This window comes from Schistocerca serialis, chromosome 3, assembly GCF_023864345.2.
Source record: "Schistocerca serialis cubense isolate TAMUIC-IGC-003099 chromosome 3, iqSchSeri2.2, whole genome shotgun sequence".
Classification (NCBI taxonomy): domain Eukaryota; kingdom Metazoa; phylum Arthropoda; class Insecta; order Orthoptera; family Acrididae; genus Schistocerca; species Schistocerca serialis.
In genome coordinates this window covers 481,400,152-481,423,047 of record NC_064640.1, presented here as the reverse complement: position 1 = coordinate 481,423,047, position 22,896 = coordinate 481,400,152, and the positions used below count along the sequence as shown (strand labels likewise).

At 38.1% G+C, this 22,896-nt stretch overlaps 1 protein-coding gene across 3 annotated transcripts in view; it reads left to right on the top strand.

Moving 5' to 3' along the window:
* Positions 1–21,091, top strand: part of LOC126470370 (chloride channel protein 2) — a 516,483-nt gene extending 495,392 nt beyond the window's left edge. For 2 of the 3 annotated variants that reach the window (XM_050098185.1, XM_050098187.1), the window contains exons 18-20: positions 10,162–10,324; positions 16,778–17,005; positions 19,437–21,090. In XM_050098185.1, the coding sequence (XP_049954142.1) occupies positions 10,162–10,324; positions 16,778–17,005; positions 19,437–19,649 (604 nt within the window). In that variant the 3' untranslated portion in view covers positions 19,650–21,090. Of the gene's footprint in view, positions 1–10,161; positions 10,325–16,777; positions 17,006–19,436 lie in introns of all 3 variants that reach the window. The other variant, XM_050098184.1, reaches the window with a different exon arrangement.
* The last annotated feature ends 1,805 nt before the right edge of the window (positions 21,092–22,896 follow it).

Sequence of the window (22,896 nt, the reverse complement as noted above, 5' to 3'; positions counted from 1 at the left end):
GCACAGACAAAACGTCAACTACTTAAAACAGACGCCACGGGCAGACTGAGTGCAGGAGGCAGATGAAACTCGAGCAGTAGGCGGAGCGAGAGTCACGTGACAGGCCACGTGACTTTCAGCCTTATTGCATTCGTTTTATTGTTTCACCAGTACTAGTCCGGTTTTTTTTCTAGCCACACCTCATAATGGTAAATATTTGTACAAATGATAACAAAATTTAATAATTTATCACAATAGTAACTGTGTGTGTGTGTGTGTGTGTGTGTGTGTGTGTGTGTGTGTGTGTGTGTGTGAAGGAATGAAATGTACAAGGGCATGCTGAAAAGTAATGCCTCTGAATTTTTTTATGTGAAGGCTCTTAAAGGTATTTCAATAAAACAAGATGTTAGTAATATTCTACATCTTTATTCTTCATGTTTGCAGATTTGCATCCCTCTGCCACTAGAGGGATCTGAATGGTAGTGTGGTGGGTAATGTAACTATGTCAGAGTGTGAGAAAAAGCATTCTGTAATCAAATTTCATACTAGGAGAGTTTCTCCACACAAGGACCACCCTCTCCTTCAGCATGATAGAGCCAGACCACACTGAAGCACTGCAACATCTTCAACAGTCCGACACCTTGGGTTCACTGTCATTGATCATCCTCCATGCAGTCCCAATTTGGCCCCATTCTGCTTTTCATCTGTTTCCAAAACTTAAAGAATGCCTTTCAGGACTTTACTTTGATAGTGATAGAGTGGTCAAAGTAGGGCTGAGTGAAAACACTTGAGCCTTATATAAGGTCATTTAAGTGAAACGTAGAGAAAGTCCTCAACAGTGAGAATACTTGTCATTCAGCCATGAGCTGGCAATATAGCTAAACTAGTCATGTCACAATTGTTCAGAACTTGTGCACTTCCATACACAATAGCTCACTGTGCTATGATTATTTGTCATAGCAGAGGTGTGTAGTGGATACTTTCAAGTAAGTACAACATGTAGTTATTAAATTTTCACACAAAGAAAGTGTGACAGCAAATGGAAATTACTATCCAACAGATGCCATGTATTATGAAACATGCTCTGGACATAGCACTGTATTCAAATGTTTGATCCAGTTTCAGAGTGGCAAATGGAGTACTGTGGATCTCCCTCACCCTAGAGGGACTGGTCTGTGAATACCAGGGGAAACAGTAAAAAAATTGTCAGTTTTCTAAACAGTGTAACTCAAAGAATAAGATTTGTAAGCCCATATAATGCTTACCATCTTTAAAGACATCTTGTGGGAACATTTTTATGTATGAACTGCAGCTTTACTCTTACACTTTTTTAAATGTATTTTTTTGTTGCAAGTGAAATAAACCATGCTGATTATTCATGTACATCATAGGTACTACACATTACTCAGAATACAAACAAAGTAGAAGGTTTACCTTTTTTCTTGTAAGTTCCTTAAAGTATTATCTTTAAAGAATACTCTTGAAAAGGTAGTGCTGTCATAAATTTGAGTACAAAAAAATTTTAAGTATGATTATCAAAAATTTTGGAAATGAATTCAGAGTTTTTCTTCAAAACAGCGTTTTATTTTCAAAGTTAAGTCACAGGAGTAGTCTACTTTTTAGTAGAGCATGTTTTAAGACAGTACACAAAATTTCAGCTCTCTACCTTTAATAGTTTTTAGCCCAAAGTGTACCACAACATGAAATAATTTAACTTTTGGAAATTCAAGTTAAAGTTAAAACTTGCATTTTCTATTAAAATTGAATGACACTAATACATCCCATGTCCATATTCATCTTGTTTCCTGTGTTGTTCTTCTCCCTTCTCTTTTTCACACGTCTTCTTCTTATTCTTGCTTCTATGGTGGCTTCCAACACTGATTTTTCGGTTTTGAAGAGTCTCCTTCGGTCAATGGGTATTAGAGCTCTATGCATATTTAGTCCACCAGGCACTCCCATCAGTTCCATAACATTAAGCCTTGACACTGCACTGTCATTGAAACATAGAACAGCATCTAGCACACTTATTTTTGAAGTATTTAGCCCTACTAGAACAGTTTTTGGTATCTGCTCCCAATACAATTGTTGAAACTTTCATTTGGATTTTGAGTCCTACCATGTAAATATTTCTCTAATAATCTTGTCACTTTGGTCTCACCTTGGGTAACAGCCCTCTGGTGGACACACTATGAATCACTGCCATGCGGGCAGAGTGCATGGCATGGGTTGTCATTTGTGGAGGATTTATGAAAGAAGGTAGCTCATACTGTCTTTTTTGTTCCCTCAAGGTCATGTTTATTTTGTCTTATGGCTTGTCCATAATAATACTTCAACCTGTCCATTTCTTCATCTGTAAGCCGACCACGTCCACTAGTGAACTTACCATCAGCTAATTTCTTTCCCTTCAAATTACTCTTCAAGTTCCTCAATCTTGTACCCTACCTTTTCTGGACGCAGTCCAATACATTCCATTTTTTCAATTTTTGTGTTAGCATAAGGTTTGGATTCACAAACTTTTTGGTACCCTTTTGAGTCTCCATCTCCTAGGTAAGACTTATACATCACGCCATATTTCTCCACTGACCTGTGAAATATCTTCACAACACCTTGAGATTCCATCCCTCCACTATAACCACTAAAATTAATCAAACATTTAAGATTTTCAGTTCAATTAGTACAGTCATGACAGTACTTGGTAATACATTCCACATAAATGACTTTACCATTGTCCAATGAGGTAGCTGTCACTACACCATTTAGGGAACTATGGCCTCTTTGTTGCCAGGATGCATCCAGGGTGCAGACACACATGTATTGTTGTCATTCGTGCCTACACTTTCCTGAACAGCATTTTTCATATTATCCTTTGCTACTTCTTCTTAAGTCTGTAGAATAATTTTATTGTACCTGTCAAACCATGTTGGGGGAGGTAAGTCCATAAGAGCACAGAAAATTTGTGCGCACTTCTGTACCCTTTGCCTATACACCTCATAGCATAAGCAAGTTTAATATTTGTGTTATCTGTTTACTTATGCCACAAGTATAACCTCATTTGCTTAAATCATAAAAATTACAATGCTTAATTTTGATGCACAACCTCTTCTAGCACATATCTGTTCAACTACCTTTGCACCTCTGTTGCTACATTCCTTACACTGAAAAGCTTTATTTATTAGTTCAGACAGAACAGAGAGGTCAACAATAACACTACGTGAATCAATAGTTGGTGTCTCTGTATTATCATCATTAATACTGTCAAGCCCACTGTCCAAATATTTCAGTTTTAGCTTCGAAGCACTTTGAGTAGTTGAAGCTGAGTCAAGTGTTGTATCACATTGTACATTCCTGGAAATTGAAATAAGAACACCGTGAATTCATTGTCCCAGGAAGGGGAAACTTTATTGACACATTCCTGGTGTCAGATACATCACATGATCACACTGACAGAACCACAGGCACATAGACACAGGCAACAGAGCATGCACAATGTCGGCACTAGTACAGTGTATATCCACCTTTCGCAGCAATGCAGGCTGCTATTCTCCCATGGAGATGATCGTAGAGATGCTGGATGTAGTCCTGTGGAACGGCTTGCCATGCCATTTCCACCTGGCGCCTCAGTTGGACCAGCGTTCGTGCTGGACGTGCAGACCGCGTGAGACGACGCTTCATCCAGTCCCAAACATGCTCAATGGGGGACAGATCCGGAGATCTTGCTGGCCAGGGTAGTTGACGTACACCTTCTAGAGCACGTTGGGTGGCACAGGATACATGCGGACGTGCATTGTCCTGTTGGAACAGCAAGTTCCCTTGCCGGTCTAGGAATGGTAGAACGATGGGTTCGATGACGGTTTGGATGTACCGTGCACTATTCAGTGTGCCCTCGACGATCACCAGTGGTGTACGGCCAGTGTAGGAGATCGCTCCCCACACCATGATGCCGGGTGTTGGCCCTGTGTGCCTCGGTCGTATGCAGTCCTGATTGTGGCGCTCACCTGCACGGCGCCAAACACGCATACGACCATCATTGGCACCAAGGCAGAAGCGACTCTCATCGCTGAAGACGACACGTCTCCATTCGTCCCTCCATTCACGCCTGTCGTGACACCACTGGAGGCGGGCTGCATGATGTTGGGGCGTGAGCGGAAGACGGCCTAACGGTGTGCGGGACCATAGCCCACCTTCATGGAGACGGTTGCGAATGGTCCTCGCCGATACCCCAGGAGCAACAGTGTCCCTAATTTGCTGGGAAGTGGCGGTGCGGTCCCCTACGGCACTGTGTAGGATCCTACGGTCTTGGCGTGCATCCGTGCGTCGCTGCAGTCCGGTCCCAGGTCGACGGGCACGTGCACCTTCCGCCGACCACTGGCGACAACATCGAAGTACTGTGGAGACCTCACGCCCCACGTGTTGAGCAATTCGGCGGTATGTCCACCCGGCCTCCCGCATGCCCACTATACGCCCTCGCTCGAAGTCCGTCAACTGCACATACGGTTCACGTCCACGCTGTCGCGGCATGCTACCAGTGTTAAAGACTGCGATGGAGCTCCGTATGCCACGGCAAACTGGCTGACACTGACGGCGGCGGTGCACAAATGCTGCGCAGCTAGCGCCATTCGACGGCCAACACCGCGGTTCCTGGTGTGTCCACTGTGCTGTGCGTGTGATCATTGCTTGTACAGCCCTCTCGCAGTGTCCGGAGCAAGTATGGTGGGTCTGACACACCGGTGTCAATGTGTTCTTTTTTCCATTTCCAGGAGTGTATTTCAGTATTAGAAGAGTTAATCCATTTGATCCATTTGGTGAACCAATTTCCATAAAATTTACGTTGTTTAACACCGAACTTCTTAATTCTTCTCATTGCTTTCAAGTGGAATAAGAAACTCATGTACACAATAATAAATTCACACACACAATTACTTCACTACAAACAAAATATTTGCAGCAAAATCACAGCAAACCATGACTAAACTCTCTGCATAATCAAAAGATAAGCAGATGTAAAGCTTTCACAGGCTAGCCAACTTAAGGGGCTAAATAGTCATAGAAACGAAATGAATGAGAAAACTTTATTTTTAACAGAACTGACGGTGTGGCATGGGGACATCGTGGTGCAGGCATTCACTTTGAAATTCCTGTAATTCTGGCACATTCTGTGGTCCATTTTCATGGAAGTAAACTTTTTCTCATTCATAAAACTACAGAGAATTATTAAGACAAAAATTAAAAAATTGATTTTTCGACAGTTATTCACATACAAGTCCCCTTAAAGAGAAACCTCTAATCAGTTCTGGAACAGTATCTCAGTTTGCATATTGGTGAAGAAAAATGCTGCATAACTTCATGAGCAGTGTCAGTTGATGTGAAAATTAATATGCATGGAGTTGCCCAGAGAGCAAATTTTGTACTGCATGAATACTGCCATTGTCTTTGCAATGAGCAGAAAGACTTACATGTGGGAATATGCTGAGAACATCTGTTCCAATACCAAAAGAAAACAACAAAATTCTTTGAGCACATTGTGGCTATGGATGAAACAGGGTGTCCATTTCCCATGTGCAATTCAAAGTCACAAAAAGCAGTCTCAAATGTCAACGAAGCCAAAGAAGGCCCAGTCATCTCTGGCTGGAAAGTAATGTTAAGCCTGTTCTTCACTATCTGCAGGTGTAGTGGATGGTTGCTGGGACTGCAATCAATGCTCATTGCTATTAAACACTTAAAAGAACCTTTGGATATAAGTGCCCATGCAAATTGTAACAAAATGTGATTTTACTTCATCATAATTCAAAGCTGCACACTGCTAACACAAAACAGGAAACACTGTGTCCTTTCTGGTGGATGTTGTTTCATCACTTGCCTTACAGGACAAGTGTATCACCTTGTGCTTACTGTGGGTTCCGTCCCTTAAGGAAGGTCCTTATAGGTTAGCATTTCACTTTCAATCAAATAGCACATAATGATGAGGAAGAATGATCCTTGTATCAACCTTTGTCCTCCTTCACTTATCTGTAGGCTTTCTTGATGCCTGATCATTATGCTTCTCAACTGCTGTACAAGATACTTATTTAGACAGATTTTTGATTATATGTTATTTTTATTATTACATGCTAGTAAGGATTACAAAAATAGGATGATGCTTACATGTTAGTAATTTTTATGACATAATCATTAATTTTCAAGGTAGTGGGTGACCAGGACACACTCTACATCAGCACAGACTTCCAAATGCACAGCGATGCTTTCACATGCCTTCCTGCACATATCCACCGGAACACCGTTGAACTCCTGAACAACCAGTTTACACAGATGTTGCTCACTGATAAGGAAATTAACATAACCCCAAAGAAAAGTCTGATGGGGTGGATTCAGGAGATCTGGCTGGCCACTCCACAGCCAATCCTGCATTCAGGGAACACTTCATGCAAGAACACCCAAACAATGTTGGTGAAGTAGGGTGAGCACCATCTTGCTGCCACCACAGTCCACCAAATTTGGGTCTATTCTGAAGTTCTGGTATGCCAAAATCCCACATTGACTCAAGCTAGGTTTCCCCAATGGTGCGATCTTCCAGGAAAAATGAGCCAGTCAATTCTATGCACATCACGCTGCCCCACATCATCACTGCTAAGTGCTGGAAATCATACCCAGTGGTGATATTGGGCATCTCTCTCTCTCTCTTTCTCTCTCCCTCTGTCTGTTTATCTATCCCCGCCCCTTTTTGAGTGAATTTACCGACCTAATGACTTTAATGTAATTTAAGTACCCATCCAGTTTTGACACAAATGCAGGTACCAATTATATTTTCATTTAAAGAGCCATTAGAATCTACAACCAAAGATATTTGGGATATGAGGAAAGAAACATGGGTAGAAGTGAGTGAATATTTGAGGTAGTTTACAGTATTATGAAAAGAAAAGTTGCTACTCACCATATTGTGGAGATACTGAGTTGCAAATAGGGACAATAAAAAGACTGTCACAAATAAAGCTTTTGGTCAGTAAGGCCTTCGTCAAACATCGATGATAGACACACACAGTTTCCCGAGACTGCAGTCATGTGTGTGAGTTGCATTTGCATAGTGTGTGTGTGTCATCTATTTTCGACGAAGGCCTTACTGGCCAAAAGCTTTATTTTTGACAGTCTTTTTATTGTGCCTATCCGCAACTCAGCATCTCTGGTATATGGTGAGTAGCAACTTTCGTTTTCATAATACTGTTACATTCCATCCTGGATTTGTTTGAGGTAGTTTATAAATTTTAAAAGAATGTAGGTCCACCCTCCAAGAAAGGAATGTTACTTGTAATTTATTGCTATGGTGGAGGGAAGTCAGCAATCTGCATGATCTGTAAATAAATCATATTCTTATTTGTTTCCAATAAAAATTAAAAAAACACCAACCGGCTTTATTTTTAATGTAGATGATGTTAATAAAACTGTAAGTCTTCAAAGCTTTGTTGATCTAAATGAGAAGCCTGAAAATCATCAGTACTGGCATCTTAATTACTATAGTGGCTGTTTAACACTGTTTGCTATAACATATTACTGTCAGTGGGTATGTTTCACATGTAAAGCCAAAGATTTGGTGTTTAATATTCAGTTACTTACTTTTTTTTCACATAATGTGGCTTTCAACTCTGGCAAAAATATGATAACAGTTTGCATTACTAACACACTCCCACTCTATAGACATTTTATCTTACTCTGTTCCCCTCTGGTTTTAGAATTCTGGTGTGGTGGAAACCCTCTGAGTGAAAAATGATACTGCACATGTAAATATAATTTAATGTTGTGACAGACCCTAGTTGGTATGTTTCTGCAGCTACATAAATACCCTGCAAACCATTGTACAGTATATCATACCAATCTTATCAATTTTCTTTTGTATTCTGTTCAGTTATTGAGTGAGGAAATAAAGTGAAATATGCATGTAAAATTCGAGGTCGGAGACCCCCCTCAGGGGAGTTTGGCTGCCTGGTGCAAGTCTCTTTATTTGATGGCACTTTTTGTGCATCAATGATGAGGAAATGATGATGAGGTCAAAACACACACACACACACACAGTCCCAAGCGGAGAAAATTCCCCACCCAGCCAGAAATCATACCCATGGCTCCGCGATTGAGTGTCAATGATGCTAACCACAAGACCATGAGCTGCAGACTGAGTAAGGGAAAAATGATTATTTATATGTCTCTGTATACACCCTAATCTCCCTTATCTTTTGCTCATGATCCCTGCATGAGACACACATTAAGGCAATCATAATGGTCACACAGTCTTTTTTCAGTACAGCATCTCTGAATGTACCTAGCAGGGTTTCATGAGCACTACATCAACTTTCTTCCAGTGATTCCCATTAATGTTTTCCAAGCATTACTGTTAAATTTTTGTGTGGGCTGTAGCAACCTCTTATAGTATTAGCAATGCATCTCTGAATTCGTTCAATGTCTACTTGATAAAGACTACAAATATCTGAACAATATTTGAGAATTGGTCACATGAGTGTCTTGTAAGTGTTTTTCCTTACATATATGCCACATTTTCCCAGAACCCTTTCAACAAATCTACATCTTCCATCCACTGTTGCCAGTACTGATTTTGTGTGCTTGCCCCATTTCATATTGCTTCTTAGTATTATCACTAAATATGTACATACGTGATGTGCTCATGATGTTCATCACTAATCTTTTTATAGTTATTATGTTACATTTATCTACATTTAAAGAGAGCTGGCATTTATTACACTAAGTGGAAATCTTGACGTAGTGTTTCAGAATTCCTTAAATTTGTGTAATGATGATACTTTCCTGAAAACAACTGCAATAACGGAAAACAATCTTACACTGTTGCTGATCCTATATGATAAATTGTCCATGTATATTGAAAACATTAAACATTGTGCTTCCTTGAGGCATATGCAGTGTTACTTTTGTTTATGTGAAATGTGCAATGTCCAGTGTAATGCACTAGATTCTGATAAGTCAAATATTCATGGAGCCAATAACATATTAGCAAAGATAGTTTATATGATCAATTCCTTGTTAGTAGTTGATAATATCGTACTGTGCCAACCCCCTTATGGAAAAATAGGATGACAAAATCTACCTGTTCATCTGTATCAACTGCTTGCAAGATGTTGCGCATGAATAAATATGCCTCGTTTCTTCCAAAGAAAATTTTAATAATTTTTATGTGAACATGTCAATTCAGTAATATAACACAAGGTACTGGCATGCAGTATGTCAGGATAGGGAATAGTTATAAATATCATGGCCTAACAATATTTAAGAAACTCCCTAAAAGTTCCCTTTCAGTGCCATTAAATAAATTCTAATGTATACAGAGAAAACGGGTGAATACTTAAGCATATTATCCAGTACAAGAATTTCAGGTGTGTGTAATTAATGACTTTGAGCCTCTGTCTTGAACAATGCAGATTCTGAAAAAAATCTAAAGTATTTATAATACTGTGTGTTCACCAAACATTGTGTCAAACTGTATTTTACATTTATACATAGAGAAAAACATTTAAAATTACATGACAATGTGTGCCACTCCTCTATGATCATAGTTAAGACAATATGCCGTACCTAATTTCTGATCTAATTAAATATCTCCTTGTAGCATAGTTTTCACTTAAAACGTGTAATGAGATCTGCTAGAAGCCAATGATATTGTAATTATAGTAACATGCAAACTTTTGTCCTGATCTGTGAATGTAAAAAGTGTCTAGTCCCATCATGGTTTGGTGCCTCATTATGCTGTGGGTGTCCTTGTAACTGGCTTTGTGAGTTGACTCTGATATGAGAGTATGATATGTTCAGTAGAAATAAGGTTGGTAAAACAGTGTGGTGTTTGAACCTAATACCAAGGTAATGACTGAGTTACTATTAAAGACACAATATACTACAATAAACTGGTGGGGATTGAACAGAAACAGAAAATCATGGCTTACTTCATATATATGGTATCCATTTTCTCTGTGTACATTTGAAGTTGTTCAATGGCACTGAATGGGCACTTTTAGGGAGTTTGTTAAAATATCGTTAGGCCAAGATATTTGTAACTATTCCCTGTCCTTGTCTTATGTCAGTGAATTGATGTGTTCATAAAAAAAATATTAAAATTTTCCTTGAGAAATGTTCTTGAATTTCTATTATATTTTTTATATATTTTGTTTCCAGAATTCGATTAGCCTTTGAAGCCATTTTCAAAAAATCAGCAACTCTTCAGGATGTTAATCCAGAACCTGAAGGTGTGGAAATGGAAGCAACTGATGCCACAGATGAAGCAAATCATGTTAACACTGTTCCTACCAGCCCAAGAGCTTTGAAGAAGGTTCAGCTGGTTAGTAATCACATTGTGAAACTCTCACATACACACACACACACACACACACACACACACACACACACACACTTAACTACTGGGCATGTTTATTGGTGTTTTATCTAGAAAATTTGATTCATCTTGTACTGACTCCAATAAGTGCTGTGACCTTAAATATAATACTGTTTCCCAAGACATAATTGTAAGGTGCAAATCTTGATCACCAATACACTCTCATAGCTGGCAACATGTTAATACTTACAGAAATGTAAGGCTGTAGCTGAGAACTTTTTCTTTTTCTACCAGACACTGTACAGTTTTGTTACTGGCAGTGACCTGAGATGATGGAAAATAAATTGTGCAGAAGTTGTTTTTGCAGAATCGCTGCAGCCATATTTCTATACTGTTTGAAAATTATAGTATCATGTATGTGCCTGGACTTAGCTAAGCTGTATCAATTCAGGATATACAATCTATTACACACATATCCTATCATTTCATAATACCAGGAGAATACAATCACATTGGTAAATGTAAACCTGCACTCTTAGGCATAATTTAAGAACCTATAGAAGTTTAACTGTAACGTGAACAACAAATATAAACACATTGTATGTACACTTACACGTGATTTTTTGTTCTGTACAAAATAACCAAATGCATTTTAGTATTTCAAGAGTCCAAGAACAATGAATTATTCAAGGAAGTGTTTCGAAAACAACTGACTTTTTCCCTAACATGCAATAGGCCTTGGCAGGAATGTTACTGCTATTAATAAGCATCAAGGCTGTTCCTACACTTATACTTCACACTTGTAAACTTAACCACATGCATATTGAAGGACCTCACACAATGTCTGTGAGTTTAAATTTATAATGCAATGCACAAACTACCACATGTGGCCTAGCAAGGTAATGATTATCAGTTGGAATACACTTTCCGCTGTGGCCATTGTATGTTGAACATTGAACCCAAAACAAAACAGAACAGATGCATTTATTTTGAAATTACTTCTTTGAATAATGTGTTGTATTGGTTACATTTATGTAGAATGAAAAAGTCATTATGAGAATGCTTTAGACAATTCATATGTGAATAACTGAATTCTTTAATGCTTCTTATAGACTTACGTGATTTACACTGAGAGCCACATTGTTATGCCCTTGTGCTTAATAATGTGTTGGTCCACCTTTGGATTGCAATACAGTAGCAATTCTCTGTGTCATGGATTTGACAGACCCTTAGTAGATTTCCAGAGGTATACAGCACCAGATGTCTGCACACAGGTCGTGCAGTTCCTGTAAACTGTGGGCCAGTGGTTTGTGGGTGTGGAGCTGGCACCTGGTAGTGTCCCAGATGTGGTCTCTCACGTCCAGATCAAAAAAAATTTGCTGGCCAAGACATCAGTGTGACTTTGCCATCATGCTCCTCAAATGACTGTAGCATGATTCTGGCCTTATGGCATGGACAGTTCTCCTGCTGGAAGATGCAATCACTATCAGGGAAGACATCAAGCATGACAGGATGCAGAAGGTCCACAGTAGTGCTCATGTAGTCCACATCTGCCATGGTACTTTTGATTACTACCAGAGGCCCCAAGTGAATGTCCCCCACATCATAATAATGGTCCTAACAGTCTGTGTTCTTACCATATTTCTTGTTTTGAGCAGCTGTTTTCCCAGATGACAGTTTAATCATACACTGCCATCAAACTGATGTAACAAGTAATGTGATTTGTCTGACTAAATGACAGATGTCCATTGATCTACAGTCCATTCTTGTTGATACTGTGCCCACTACAATCATAATTTATGATGTAATTGGGTCATCTACTGCAAAGCCCCCTGTTTAACAACATGGACTGAACAGTGTGATCCCAAAACACTTGTGCCTGCACCAACAATATACTCTTGTCATCAGATCTGCTGCAGACTGCCTCCTGTCCTGCTGTGCAGAGTGGATAAGTCTCCAACCTCCACATTTTTTGATAGGGCATGGGTGTCCAACACCTAGTTGCCTACTTGTGGTTTCACTGTCCATGAACCACTTCCCATAGATGCTCAAAACAATGCCAGGTCATAACAGTTTGCCCTTTGTCAGAGTCACTTATGTCAGTGGATTTCCATATCTACAGCCTGCATCATTGCTAAAATGATTCCCCATTTGTCTCTGCTCCTTTTATGTATTTTGCAAATTGCTTCAGATGCCCACAATACCAGCAGATGTCAATCAGTCTTCTGGTGTGCAGTGTTCATAAAGCTTCGGCTCATTACTGTAAATGATTGCATGTAGTTTGTATGCATATGAACAAAATATTGTATTACATTGCTTTAGTGTTTTCTCCCTGATGCTACCAAAATATAATGAAAATATTTATACTTATCTATCTAGAAGAGACTGGATTTCTCTTCAGCTCATATGCTCAGATTGAAATTGGTGTATGTTCCTTCTATTTGAGCCCTTATAAGTTTGAAAAGTGGTCATAGATGGCACATTCATTCTTGAAAATATGACCAGCTTATTTAGTTTTTTTTGTAAATCATGATAGAGTGAAGTAATAGACCTGTCGTTATCACTTAAAAGCATGCAGTGTGTAACAAGCATTATCAGTTTCTCTTTAATAAAGGATAAATTATAAAATGTTAAAAAAGGAATGTTATGGAATATCAAAGTTGCTGTCTCTTCATCTACTATTGCAAAACTGACAGCTTTCTTGTCACTTGTAATGCTATGTCAAGCATGACTAGATGCATGTATAAGGAGCAACCAAAAAGTTTCCATTCAGAGGCTGTGCATTCCAGAGTTGGTATGCCAATCAGGCAAAATTGCCATGACCATTGAGGAAATCATCTCACCAATGCACCAGGTTGAAGATACCTGTTTGGTAAAACACCATGTCCCGATGAAGAAGTCTGTACCTTCCTGCTACACATCCTTATCTGAATGCAATCATTGACATTTCAAGGCCTTTTTTAAGAGACCAAAGGTGTGATAATTGCATGGAGAGAGATCAGGACTATAGGGTAGGTACTCAAGTGTCTCCTTCCTTGGTTGGCATAACTTCTGCATTACGACATTTGCAATATGGTGACATGCATCCCATCCCGGAACTTGGTGCAGCATTCCACAAAACAGCGGCTTTTGACAGACAAGCTACTCCATACACATTCGTCATCCTCAGATGGACTCATTTGGGAATAATGTCGCTGAAGTTCTCATTTCCATGTTTACCGCATGCATGTCAGAAAGACATGAATGCTAATCCCTGCCCACACATTGGGGATTATATACCCACATTGGATTTGTGCTACATTGCATATACACTGCAGCAACAGCCTCAAACAAAAACTTACTGATTGCCTCTTGTAACTACTCACATCAGTGGAGTTGTGGCCTAAGAGGAATGATAGCATATTACACTTGATGCCTGCTCTCCACTTTGCTGCCATTATATGGCTACTTTTTTCTTGTCTCTCATTATTCTTATTGTTAATAACCACCTATGTCACTATGTTGAATGAGTATGGTTACTTACATACCTTACCTTTGCTGACTACTTCCAACTGCTCATTACAAATATGCTACATTTACCTGGTGATCCTGAAAATAAGACAACTGCCATAATTTACAGAGTCTTCCTAAGAATTTTCTTATCATTAACAAATAGTGCGTAATCATAATTACAAATATTCTTGCTTTTTTTTTTTTTTTTTTTTTTTTTCACCTTAGAGCCTCAAAAAATACCTGTTGTAGAGCTATGCCAATTATTTGTTGAGTAAATTATGTTAATAACTGAAAAGAGAAAATAAAGCAAAAATAAATACACCTCGGTTCCAAGTTCCAAGTTGAAGCATTGTGGTGTTTCAATCTTTATCAAAGAAACATATAATGTAGAATATTGAGGTTAGATGTAACTTCTTTATCTATAAAAGCAGTTTCAGCCATATTGATACCAAATCAGAAACTAATATCTGTATCAGTGTATCACTCCTCTAATAATAATGAAGAATAATTTATATAAAACTTTAAAAAATTGATAATAATGCTCCTAAGATGTAAAAATTGCAGACATCTGATATTTGGCAATATTAACATAGACATTAGATATCGGACTACAAACGTAATGCACCTATTAGATACATTAAGATTACTAAACTCCTGCTGTCTAAGAGACAAATCCACCAGGCTCAATGGGTGTTTAGATAATACACACATCAAAAAAAGTTTTGCATCACCTCGTACCCAAGAGTTCCGGAACCTGTACAGAAAATTGGAATAGAGATGAACATAAACATCATTTCGATCCATTTTATTGCTCATGAAAACCACATATTGCATGTTGTATCACCATACAGTGAGATCTTCAGAGGTGGTGGTCCAGATTGCTGTATACACCAGTACTTGTAATACCAAGTAGCATGTTCTCTTGCATTGATGCATGCCTGCATTCATCGTGGCATACTATCCACAAGTTCATCAAGGCACTATTGGTCCAGATTGTTTCACTCCTCAACGGCGATTTGGCATAGGTCCCTCAGAGTGGTTGGTGGATCACGTCGTCCATAAACAGCCCTTTTCAGTCTACCCCAGGCATGTTTGATAGGGTTCATGTTTGCAAAACATGCTGGCCCCTCTAGTCGAGCAATGTCGTTATCCTGAAGTAAGTCATTCACAAGATGTGTACGATAGGGGCGTGAATTGTCATCCATGAAGACGAATGCCTCACCAATATGCTGCCGATGTGGTTGCACTATCGATCGGAGGATGGCATTCACATATCGTAGAGCTGGTACACTGCCTTCCATGACCACCAGCAGAATTTGTCAGCCCCACATTATGCCACCTCAAAACATCTGGGAACCTCCACCTTGCCGCAGTTTGAATTGTAACACGATGTCCTGTTGCTGCACGAAAAGCATTATTCAACATGGTGGCATTGCTGTCAGGGTTCCTCCGAGCCCTAATCCGTAGGTAGTGGTCATCCACTGCAGTAGTAGCCCTTGGGCGGAATGAGCGAGGCATGTCATCGAAAGTTCGTGTCTCTCTGTATCTACTCCAAGTCCAACCAACATCACTTTGGTTCACTTCGAGATGCCTGGGCACTTCCCTTGTTGAGAGCCCTTCCTGGCACAAAGTAGCAATTTGGACATGATCAAACTGTGGTATTGACCATCTAGGCATGGTTGAACTACAAACAACATGACCCGTGTACCTCCATCCTGGTGGAATGACTGGAACTCATCGGTTGTCGGACCCCCACCGACTAATAGGTGCTGCTCATCCATGGTTGCTTACATCTTTGGGCGGGTTTAGTAACATCTCTGAACAGTCGAAGGGACTGTGTCTGTGAAACAATATCCATAGTCAACGTCTGTCTTCAGGAGTTCTGGGAACCAGGGTGATGCAAAACTTTTTGTGATGTGTGTAGTTTACTTAAATTTCACAATAATTCTTGTGTGTAACATAAGCCACAGTATCTATATCATCCTCTGCACCATCTGTTAATTCAGACTTCCTCTTCATTTCCAGTGCCTTCATTCTGCTTGTTTCTAGAGTGATGGGGAAGCATTGCTGCTCCATTCGATGAAACCTTTCCTGCACATTTCTCTTCCATGTTCTGCATTTTTCATTAATATATTTATAATCCGATGCTATCCATAAAAATTTCCTTCTGTGGCATCAAATTATCCTTCTGCTACACAGCTGTTATAACCTCTACATCATTAATAACCATCAAGTTAGTGTTGTATTGACTGCATGCATCAGTGGTGATCCTTAGATGTAATATATTTATGTATGTCAACAAAGTCACGGCTATGATTTACAGCTGTTATGAATTTCAAAAATTTTTGTGCCTAAAGCTTTGAGAGTGAAATAAAGCTGAATGCTGTAATTATTTACAAAAACCACTATTTTCAATATATTAAGTGATAATCTAAAAATAACAGAAAATGCAAAAGAACTTCTAATCAAAACAACAATGTGTCGTTATTTTAATATCAGTATTAGTGATTTCACAATTTAAACTGTCAAGTTTGATCAGTGAATATAATATGATACTGTACTTTTGGGTGCTAAATTTGTGAAAAAACCAAGTTTTATAATCAGACAAGTGACATGTTTGTAATGACAAGCTCCCCAAGCAAGTAAACTGTTAGGAATTTTACTTCTTGTATGATGTAAAAATAATTACTCATGAAGTGTATATTAACTTTTATGAAATTTGTGTATCATCTATAAATGGTAATTTTTTATTGCTGTGTTGACGCTGCTAAGTGAATGATTTGTTTTCATGTGATTTTTCTTCAATAAACTGTAACAGATAAATTGCATGCATGTTCAATATTATTCTTATGGAAGCGAAAAATTAAATTCACAGTGCTGCCAAATATTGTAGATATGCTAGTCAAAGTCAATAGAAATCATTTTATGTCTTAGCCAGGTGTGTCATGAACTATTGCACATTTACAGCCTCGAGAAAGGGTTATAGACATGTCTCCTGAGGACCAGAAACACTGGGAAGAAGAAGAAATGAGGAAAGCCACAAATTTTGAAAAGTGTCACATTGATCCAGCTCCATTTCAGCTGGTGGAAAGAACTTCCCTCCTCAAGGTCCACTCACTTTTCTCAATGGTTGGAATTAATCATGCCTATGTCACTGCCACTGGAAGACTGATAGGAGTAGTAGGACTGAAAGAGGTAAGTAAATGTTTCTGTGCAGTGAGTACAATTGTGTAGATGTTTTTGTTGTGTTAAAATTTGCAAACATCTATAGAAAAAAGCTTGGTTTTGTATAGCACAATTTCACAATAATTTTTAAATATTAAGGAAGAACAAAGGGGCATTGACTGAGACAGAAGTGTTCTCAAACTGAACAAGATATGATTGAAAGTAGAACTGATTTAACGTACTACAACCAAACCAAGAGGACTAAGCTATCTTGATAAACTGCTGTTAGATCCTGTGTTTAACGGGTTACTGGCCATCAGAATAGGGGGTAGTCTGTAGTTAGTATACCACTCTCCCAGCTGTTCTGTTAACTCTCCAAAACTGAAGTTGCTATTTTCTTAAAGTACCTTCTCTGATATCTTCATGAGGCTAAGTGTGCCACAACCATGCCCTCCCAGCAATAAGGCAGGCAATAAAATATGACAAACATGGGAACTGAACTCAGGTCCTCCATTTGATAGTGATCCTCATGACTAATTAGCTGCACACATGTTAAGACCTTAACAGAACATTTGCAGGTCACTGGTTCAGTCATTCATGAAACATGAAATAGTGTGCATGCTCATCATACTTAACTCTTCTGGACTTTCAACTGTGGGTTGGAAATATTAAAACAAAAGATGTAAAAGGAAACAGCAGTACCTCCCAAAGCATGAAAAGCCTTATAACCTGGGCCTGTGCTGCAAAAAATTCAAATTAAATTCTACATGCAGTAACGACTGTCCAGAAAGTTTTACTGCATGTATCAGTGAGTAATGTCAACATTTTCACTGCTTAATGTGACTTTCATAATAATAAACACATGAACCACACCTGAGTGGCAAGTTTGATCACATTTCTTACAGTAGGGCAGTCATTTTTGGCCCTCTCCCTTCTCTCATCATCATCCAACACACACACACACACACACACACACACACTCACACACACACACACACACACATCTACACTATTCAGATACATTTACAAACACAACTCTCATACTTTGTGAAGGAAGGGTGCCATTCTAGACAGAAAAACCCTTTTAATTAGGAGCTGAATTTGTACTTTGTGTTCTCCCAGCCAACAATACCACAAGAGTTTACTTTATTATACAATCAAGTTCCACACATGCTATGTCACTGAAGTCCTCTCTAAAGGCTCTATCCAATGCCTCAGAAAAACATTTTAAGATTATCATTTAAAAAAAGCAAAGGTAGTGACATAATTCAGCAGCATTAAATGTTAAAAGTCACAGGTATACGACAGAAAATTTGCCACATTGTTCACTATAACTTTGCAAAACCTGCACCTCAGTATATTTGCTCTGTCTAGATATATTTGGTGTACCCTCTATTATAATGCTAATATTAATAATACTATAACTTAATATATTAATTTTAAAACTCCCTATAAAAATCCTTTGAAACTGAATATGAGGAGTTTCCCAACAGAAGGTTCTTCCAATTTCTTTATTAACGTCCACTATATTACCCAAAAGACATTTATCTTGCTCTTACAGGTTGTTGGATACATGCATACACCTGTGTTTAACTCCTTTCTATTGTAGTGTTAAATGCATGATGTCTTTCTGGAGCTAATTTTTATGTAGGTATTGCAAACATGACTTCCACAATTTTTTGAGAAAAGACAAATAGTGATTATGACAGAGAACATTAACACTTATATATGAAGCAATTATCAAAGTATGAAATTTTATGAGTAGTCTCTGTCAGATGTTTTCGAACTAACACCAGATTTAATTATCTTTCCCCTAGAATGTTATTACTGTAAGTCCAGTGCAGTCCCCCCCCCCCAACACACACACACACACACACACACAAGAATTGTGAATCAAAATAATACACAAGACAAAACAATCTCTTGATATAATTGTGTAGGCTTCCGCGGCCAGAGTCAGTCGATATAAAAGTTTTCTGGGTATGGTACCGCATCATAATATATAAAACTACTGCTGCTGGAGAAAAACCAACGTTTCAGCCACAGTTGCAGCAGCTGGACAAAACAACAGAAAAAAAGGTTTGAAAGGGGACAGAAGAGTGGAGGAAACCAGCAGCAGTAGTTTTATACATTATGACGCAGTGCCATACCCAGAAAACTTTTATGTCGACAATCCTGTATTTGTACTAATGCAATATTAAAAGACACAAATATATAACAATTCCATTCAGCAAAGATAAAGATTCAGATCAGAACAATGAGCACTTCCTCTTGAAACCAAATTGTACCAAACAGTTCAAAACGTTTATTTGTGATGTTAGTATATTTCATAAATTCTTATGTGTTTTGAAAATTCTTTTTGATTTTTAGTAAATGAAAGCATGTTTAATTTTTTAGGCTGATGTACTCTAGTAGTGGTCACTTCCACCAATATTGTATTAATATTGATATAATTTTTCAGTTACGGAAAGCTATTGAAGATGCAAATGCTGGTAACTTGCCTGTGCAGCAGCAGCCAGCAGCAAACAGAAGCCTTCTAGAAGTGCCAAAATTTAGTGAAGGGCAACCACTAAATGCTCCTACAGAGTCTGTGTCAAGCAACAATACTGTGGGAAGTGAAAGTGACTATGAAGACTCAAGAAATGAACAGAATTCCAATACCTCAGTACATTAGTGGCTCTACACCTTCTCGTCATTTAAGTACAACAGGAAACATCCCAAAGCCAAATGCACATCAGAAAAACATTAAATGTGCAGCACTAGTGATTCAAATACTGATGTGACCTCATAAAGGGCATTTTAGATTACATTGTAGCTGAATATATTATGGTTACATAGAAGATCATTTCCTCATAATTTTATTATGTGATATTTACTAATTTATTGTGCATTTTTCATATGACTATTGTCTCTATTAGATCGAAAGTTATTCTTTGTGTAGCAAATATGACTGTGTGAATGTTATAACATCTTGCACAGATGTAGAGTAGATAACCACGGCTCTATGTGCAGGATAATAGTTGAAATAATTTATACTGAGAGGCTGTGCACTGTCTTGGTGGATCTTCAACAGAAATTACTAGGACAGTTTACCAAAAACAAAATACTTCTGAAAATACCTGTTAGGTTTTGAAAATCACCTTATGCTAAGTCTTTTTAACTGTTGCAGGCAACATAATTGTTCCCTGTGTTATGTGTGTAAGCTATTTGTTCTAAATAAATGTGTGTGTTTGTGTGTGTGTGTGTGTGTGTGTGTGTGTGTGTGTGTGTCTGTGTCTTTGTCTTTGTCTTTTTCTGTGGGCCTACATGTGACTGAGTGATGGTGTTTATGAACACAGAAACTATTAATTAGTTTTCATATTTAAGCAATTGTACCAATGGGAGAAATCAGAAGAAGTTTTAGATATTTATAATAAATTTAAGACATATTTTATTTTTCATGTGTCATAATCCTTCTTTTATGAGAATGTAAGCAAATTTCATTCTTTCTCCTAATGTTGATAAGTTGTTTGGTTTCCTCCACTCTTCTGTCCCCTTTCAATTTTTTTTCTGTTGTTTTGTCCAGTTTCTTGAAACGTATCCTTCCCGAAACTTTTGAATATTTGCTATCATTTTGTATCACCTCCTTGAACTGTTGTATTATCTGGAAAGTTTATGATTTTTTGGGAGCTATGGGGTTTCTTAGGAATGAATGATACTCACTAAACCCTCAAGTTACATTTTCTTCCTTCCTTTTTATATCACCGCTCTCCCTTGCTTCTTCAGCTGTTATCTCCAATGTACTTTTCTCTTTTATTTACAAGCCACCAAGGCTATATGTAGTAAGGCTGTGGAAACAATTGTCTTTCCTGTGTTGTTTGTGTCAATTTATGATAAGCAGCTGTGTGGTATGCTCTGCCATGCAAGCAGCATCCACTGTCACTAGTCTGAGTCTGAGCTAATTAATGACTTCTTGCAGTGTTGTACGTATATTGTCCAAGGAAATTTCCTTGTAATAATATTTAATCAAGACTTAAAAATATTTTTAATTGTAATATATTCTGTCAGTATTACACAGTTACTGTGAGTCATAAATTATGTAGTGAAATAAAAATAAATATTGATGAATTTATTGATCTGAAATAATATTGTTTCTGTATCATTGCACTGCAATGATAATAAAACACCTTCACATCTTGAATTGGTTGTTTTGGATTATTATGTAATTCCAAGAAGGTAATAATCAAAATAATTTTCATACACATATTCTGAAACATGCATGAAACCTTTAATACACATTTTGTAACTGATGTACTGTACAGTAATAGATATTATTGCAAACTGCTTAAAGCACTCCACTCACAAATACAGCAAGGGGAAAAGTGACTGCCTACATGCCACTGTATGAGCCCTAATTTATCTTATCTTAATGGTCCTTATGTGAAATGTACATTGGCAGGAGTGGAATTGTTCTGTAGTCAGCTTTAACTGCTGGTTCTCTAAATTTCCTCAATAGTGTTCCTTAAAATGGACATTGCTTCCCTCCAGATATTCCCATTCGAGTTCCTGAAGCATCTCCATAATACTTGCATGTCGTTCGAACCCACCAGTAACAAATCTAGCAGCATTCCTCTGAATTTCGTCAATGTTTTGCTTTAGTCTGACTTGGTGCAGATCCCAAACACTTGAGTAGTACTCAAGAATGGGTCACACTAATTTCCAATATGCTGTCTCCTTTACAGATGAACCAAACTTTCCTAAAATTCTTCCAACTATTTGTCTTCTCTACAATCCCTACTACAATCCTTACATGCTCGTTCCATTTAATTTTGCTTTGCAACATTATGCCCACATATTTAATCAATGTGATTCTGTCAAGCAGCACACTATTAATAATGTATTTGAAAATTATGGGTTTATCTTTCCTACTCATCTGCATTATCTTACACTTTTCTACATTTAGAGCTAGCTGCCATTCATCACACCAATTAGAAATTTTGTGTAAGTCATCTTGTATCCTCCTACACTCACTTCATGATGACACCCCAACATCATCAGCAAACAGATGCAGACTGTTGCTCATACTGTCCCCCAGACCATTTATGTGAATAGGAAATAACAGTAGTCCTATCACACTTTCATGCAGCACTCCTGAAGATACCCTTGTTTCCGATGAACACTAGCCGTCAAGGACAATGTACTGTGTTCTGTTACTTATGAAGTCTTTGAGCTACTCACATATCTGCAGTGGGACAAGATGTCAAATGCTTATTGAAAATCTAGGAATATGGAATGTGCCTGTTGCCCTTCATCCATGGTTTGCAGGATATTGTGTGAGAAAAGAGCAAGCTAAGTTTCGCATAAACAATGCTTTCTAAAACCATGCCGATTCATGGACAGAAGTTTTTCCATCTCAAGGAGACTTAATATATTTGAACTGAGAATATGTACAAGAATTCTGCAACAAACCAATGTTATGGATACTTGTCTGCAGATTTTGTGGGTCTCTTCTTTTACCCATCCTATATACAGAAATCACCTGCACTTTTTCCAGTCACTTGGGACTTTGTACTGAACGTCCATTTACAGAAGGTGTTTGAAATGATGACCATTGGTATCAATGCAGTGCTGCAATCTTCTCATAATGGATTGAGTGGTATCCCTTACCACTTTGACACTTATCAAAGCACATGCTCTGACAATTCTCTCTTGTATATCGTGCAAATAGTAAATGTTCACCGAATATTGTGTATCCATCTAATGTTACAGAGAATGCCAATGAAATTCATTGATTATGCACTGAAAGATATCCATGTCATACATTTAAATATGTGTATGATAACTTGAGAACAACTGGATATCCTTACCACATCAGTCTCTACCAAGAATTAACTAGTATGGATTGTATGCGTTGCATTGAATTCTGCCAATGGGGTCAACTT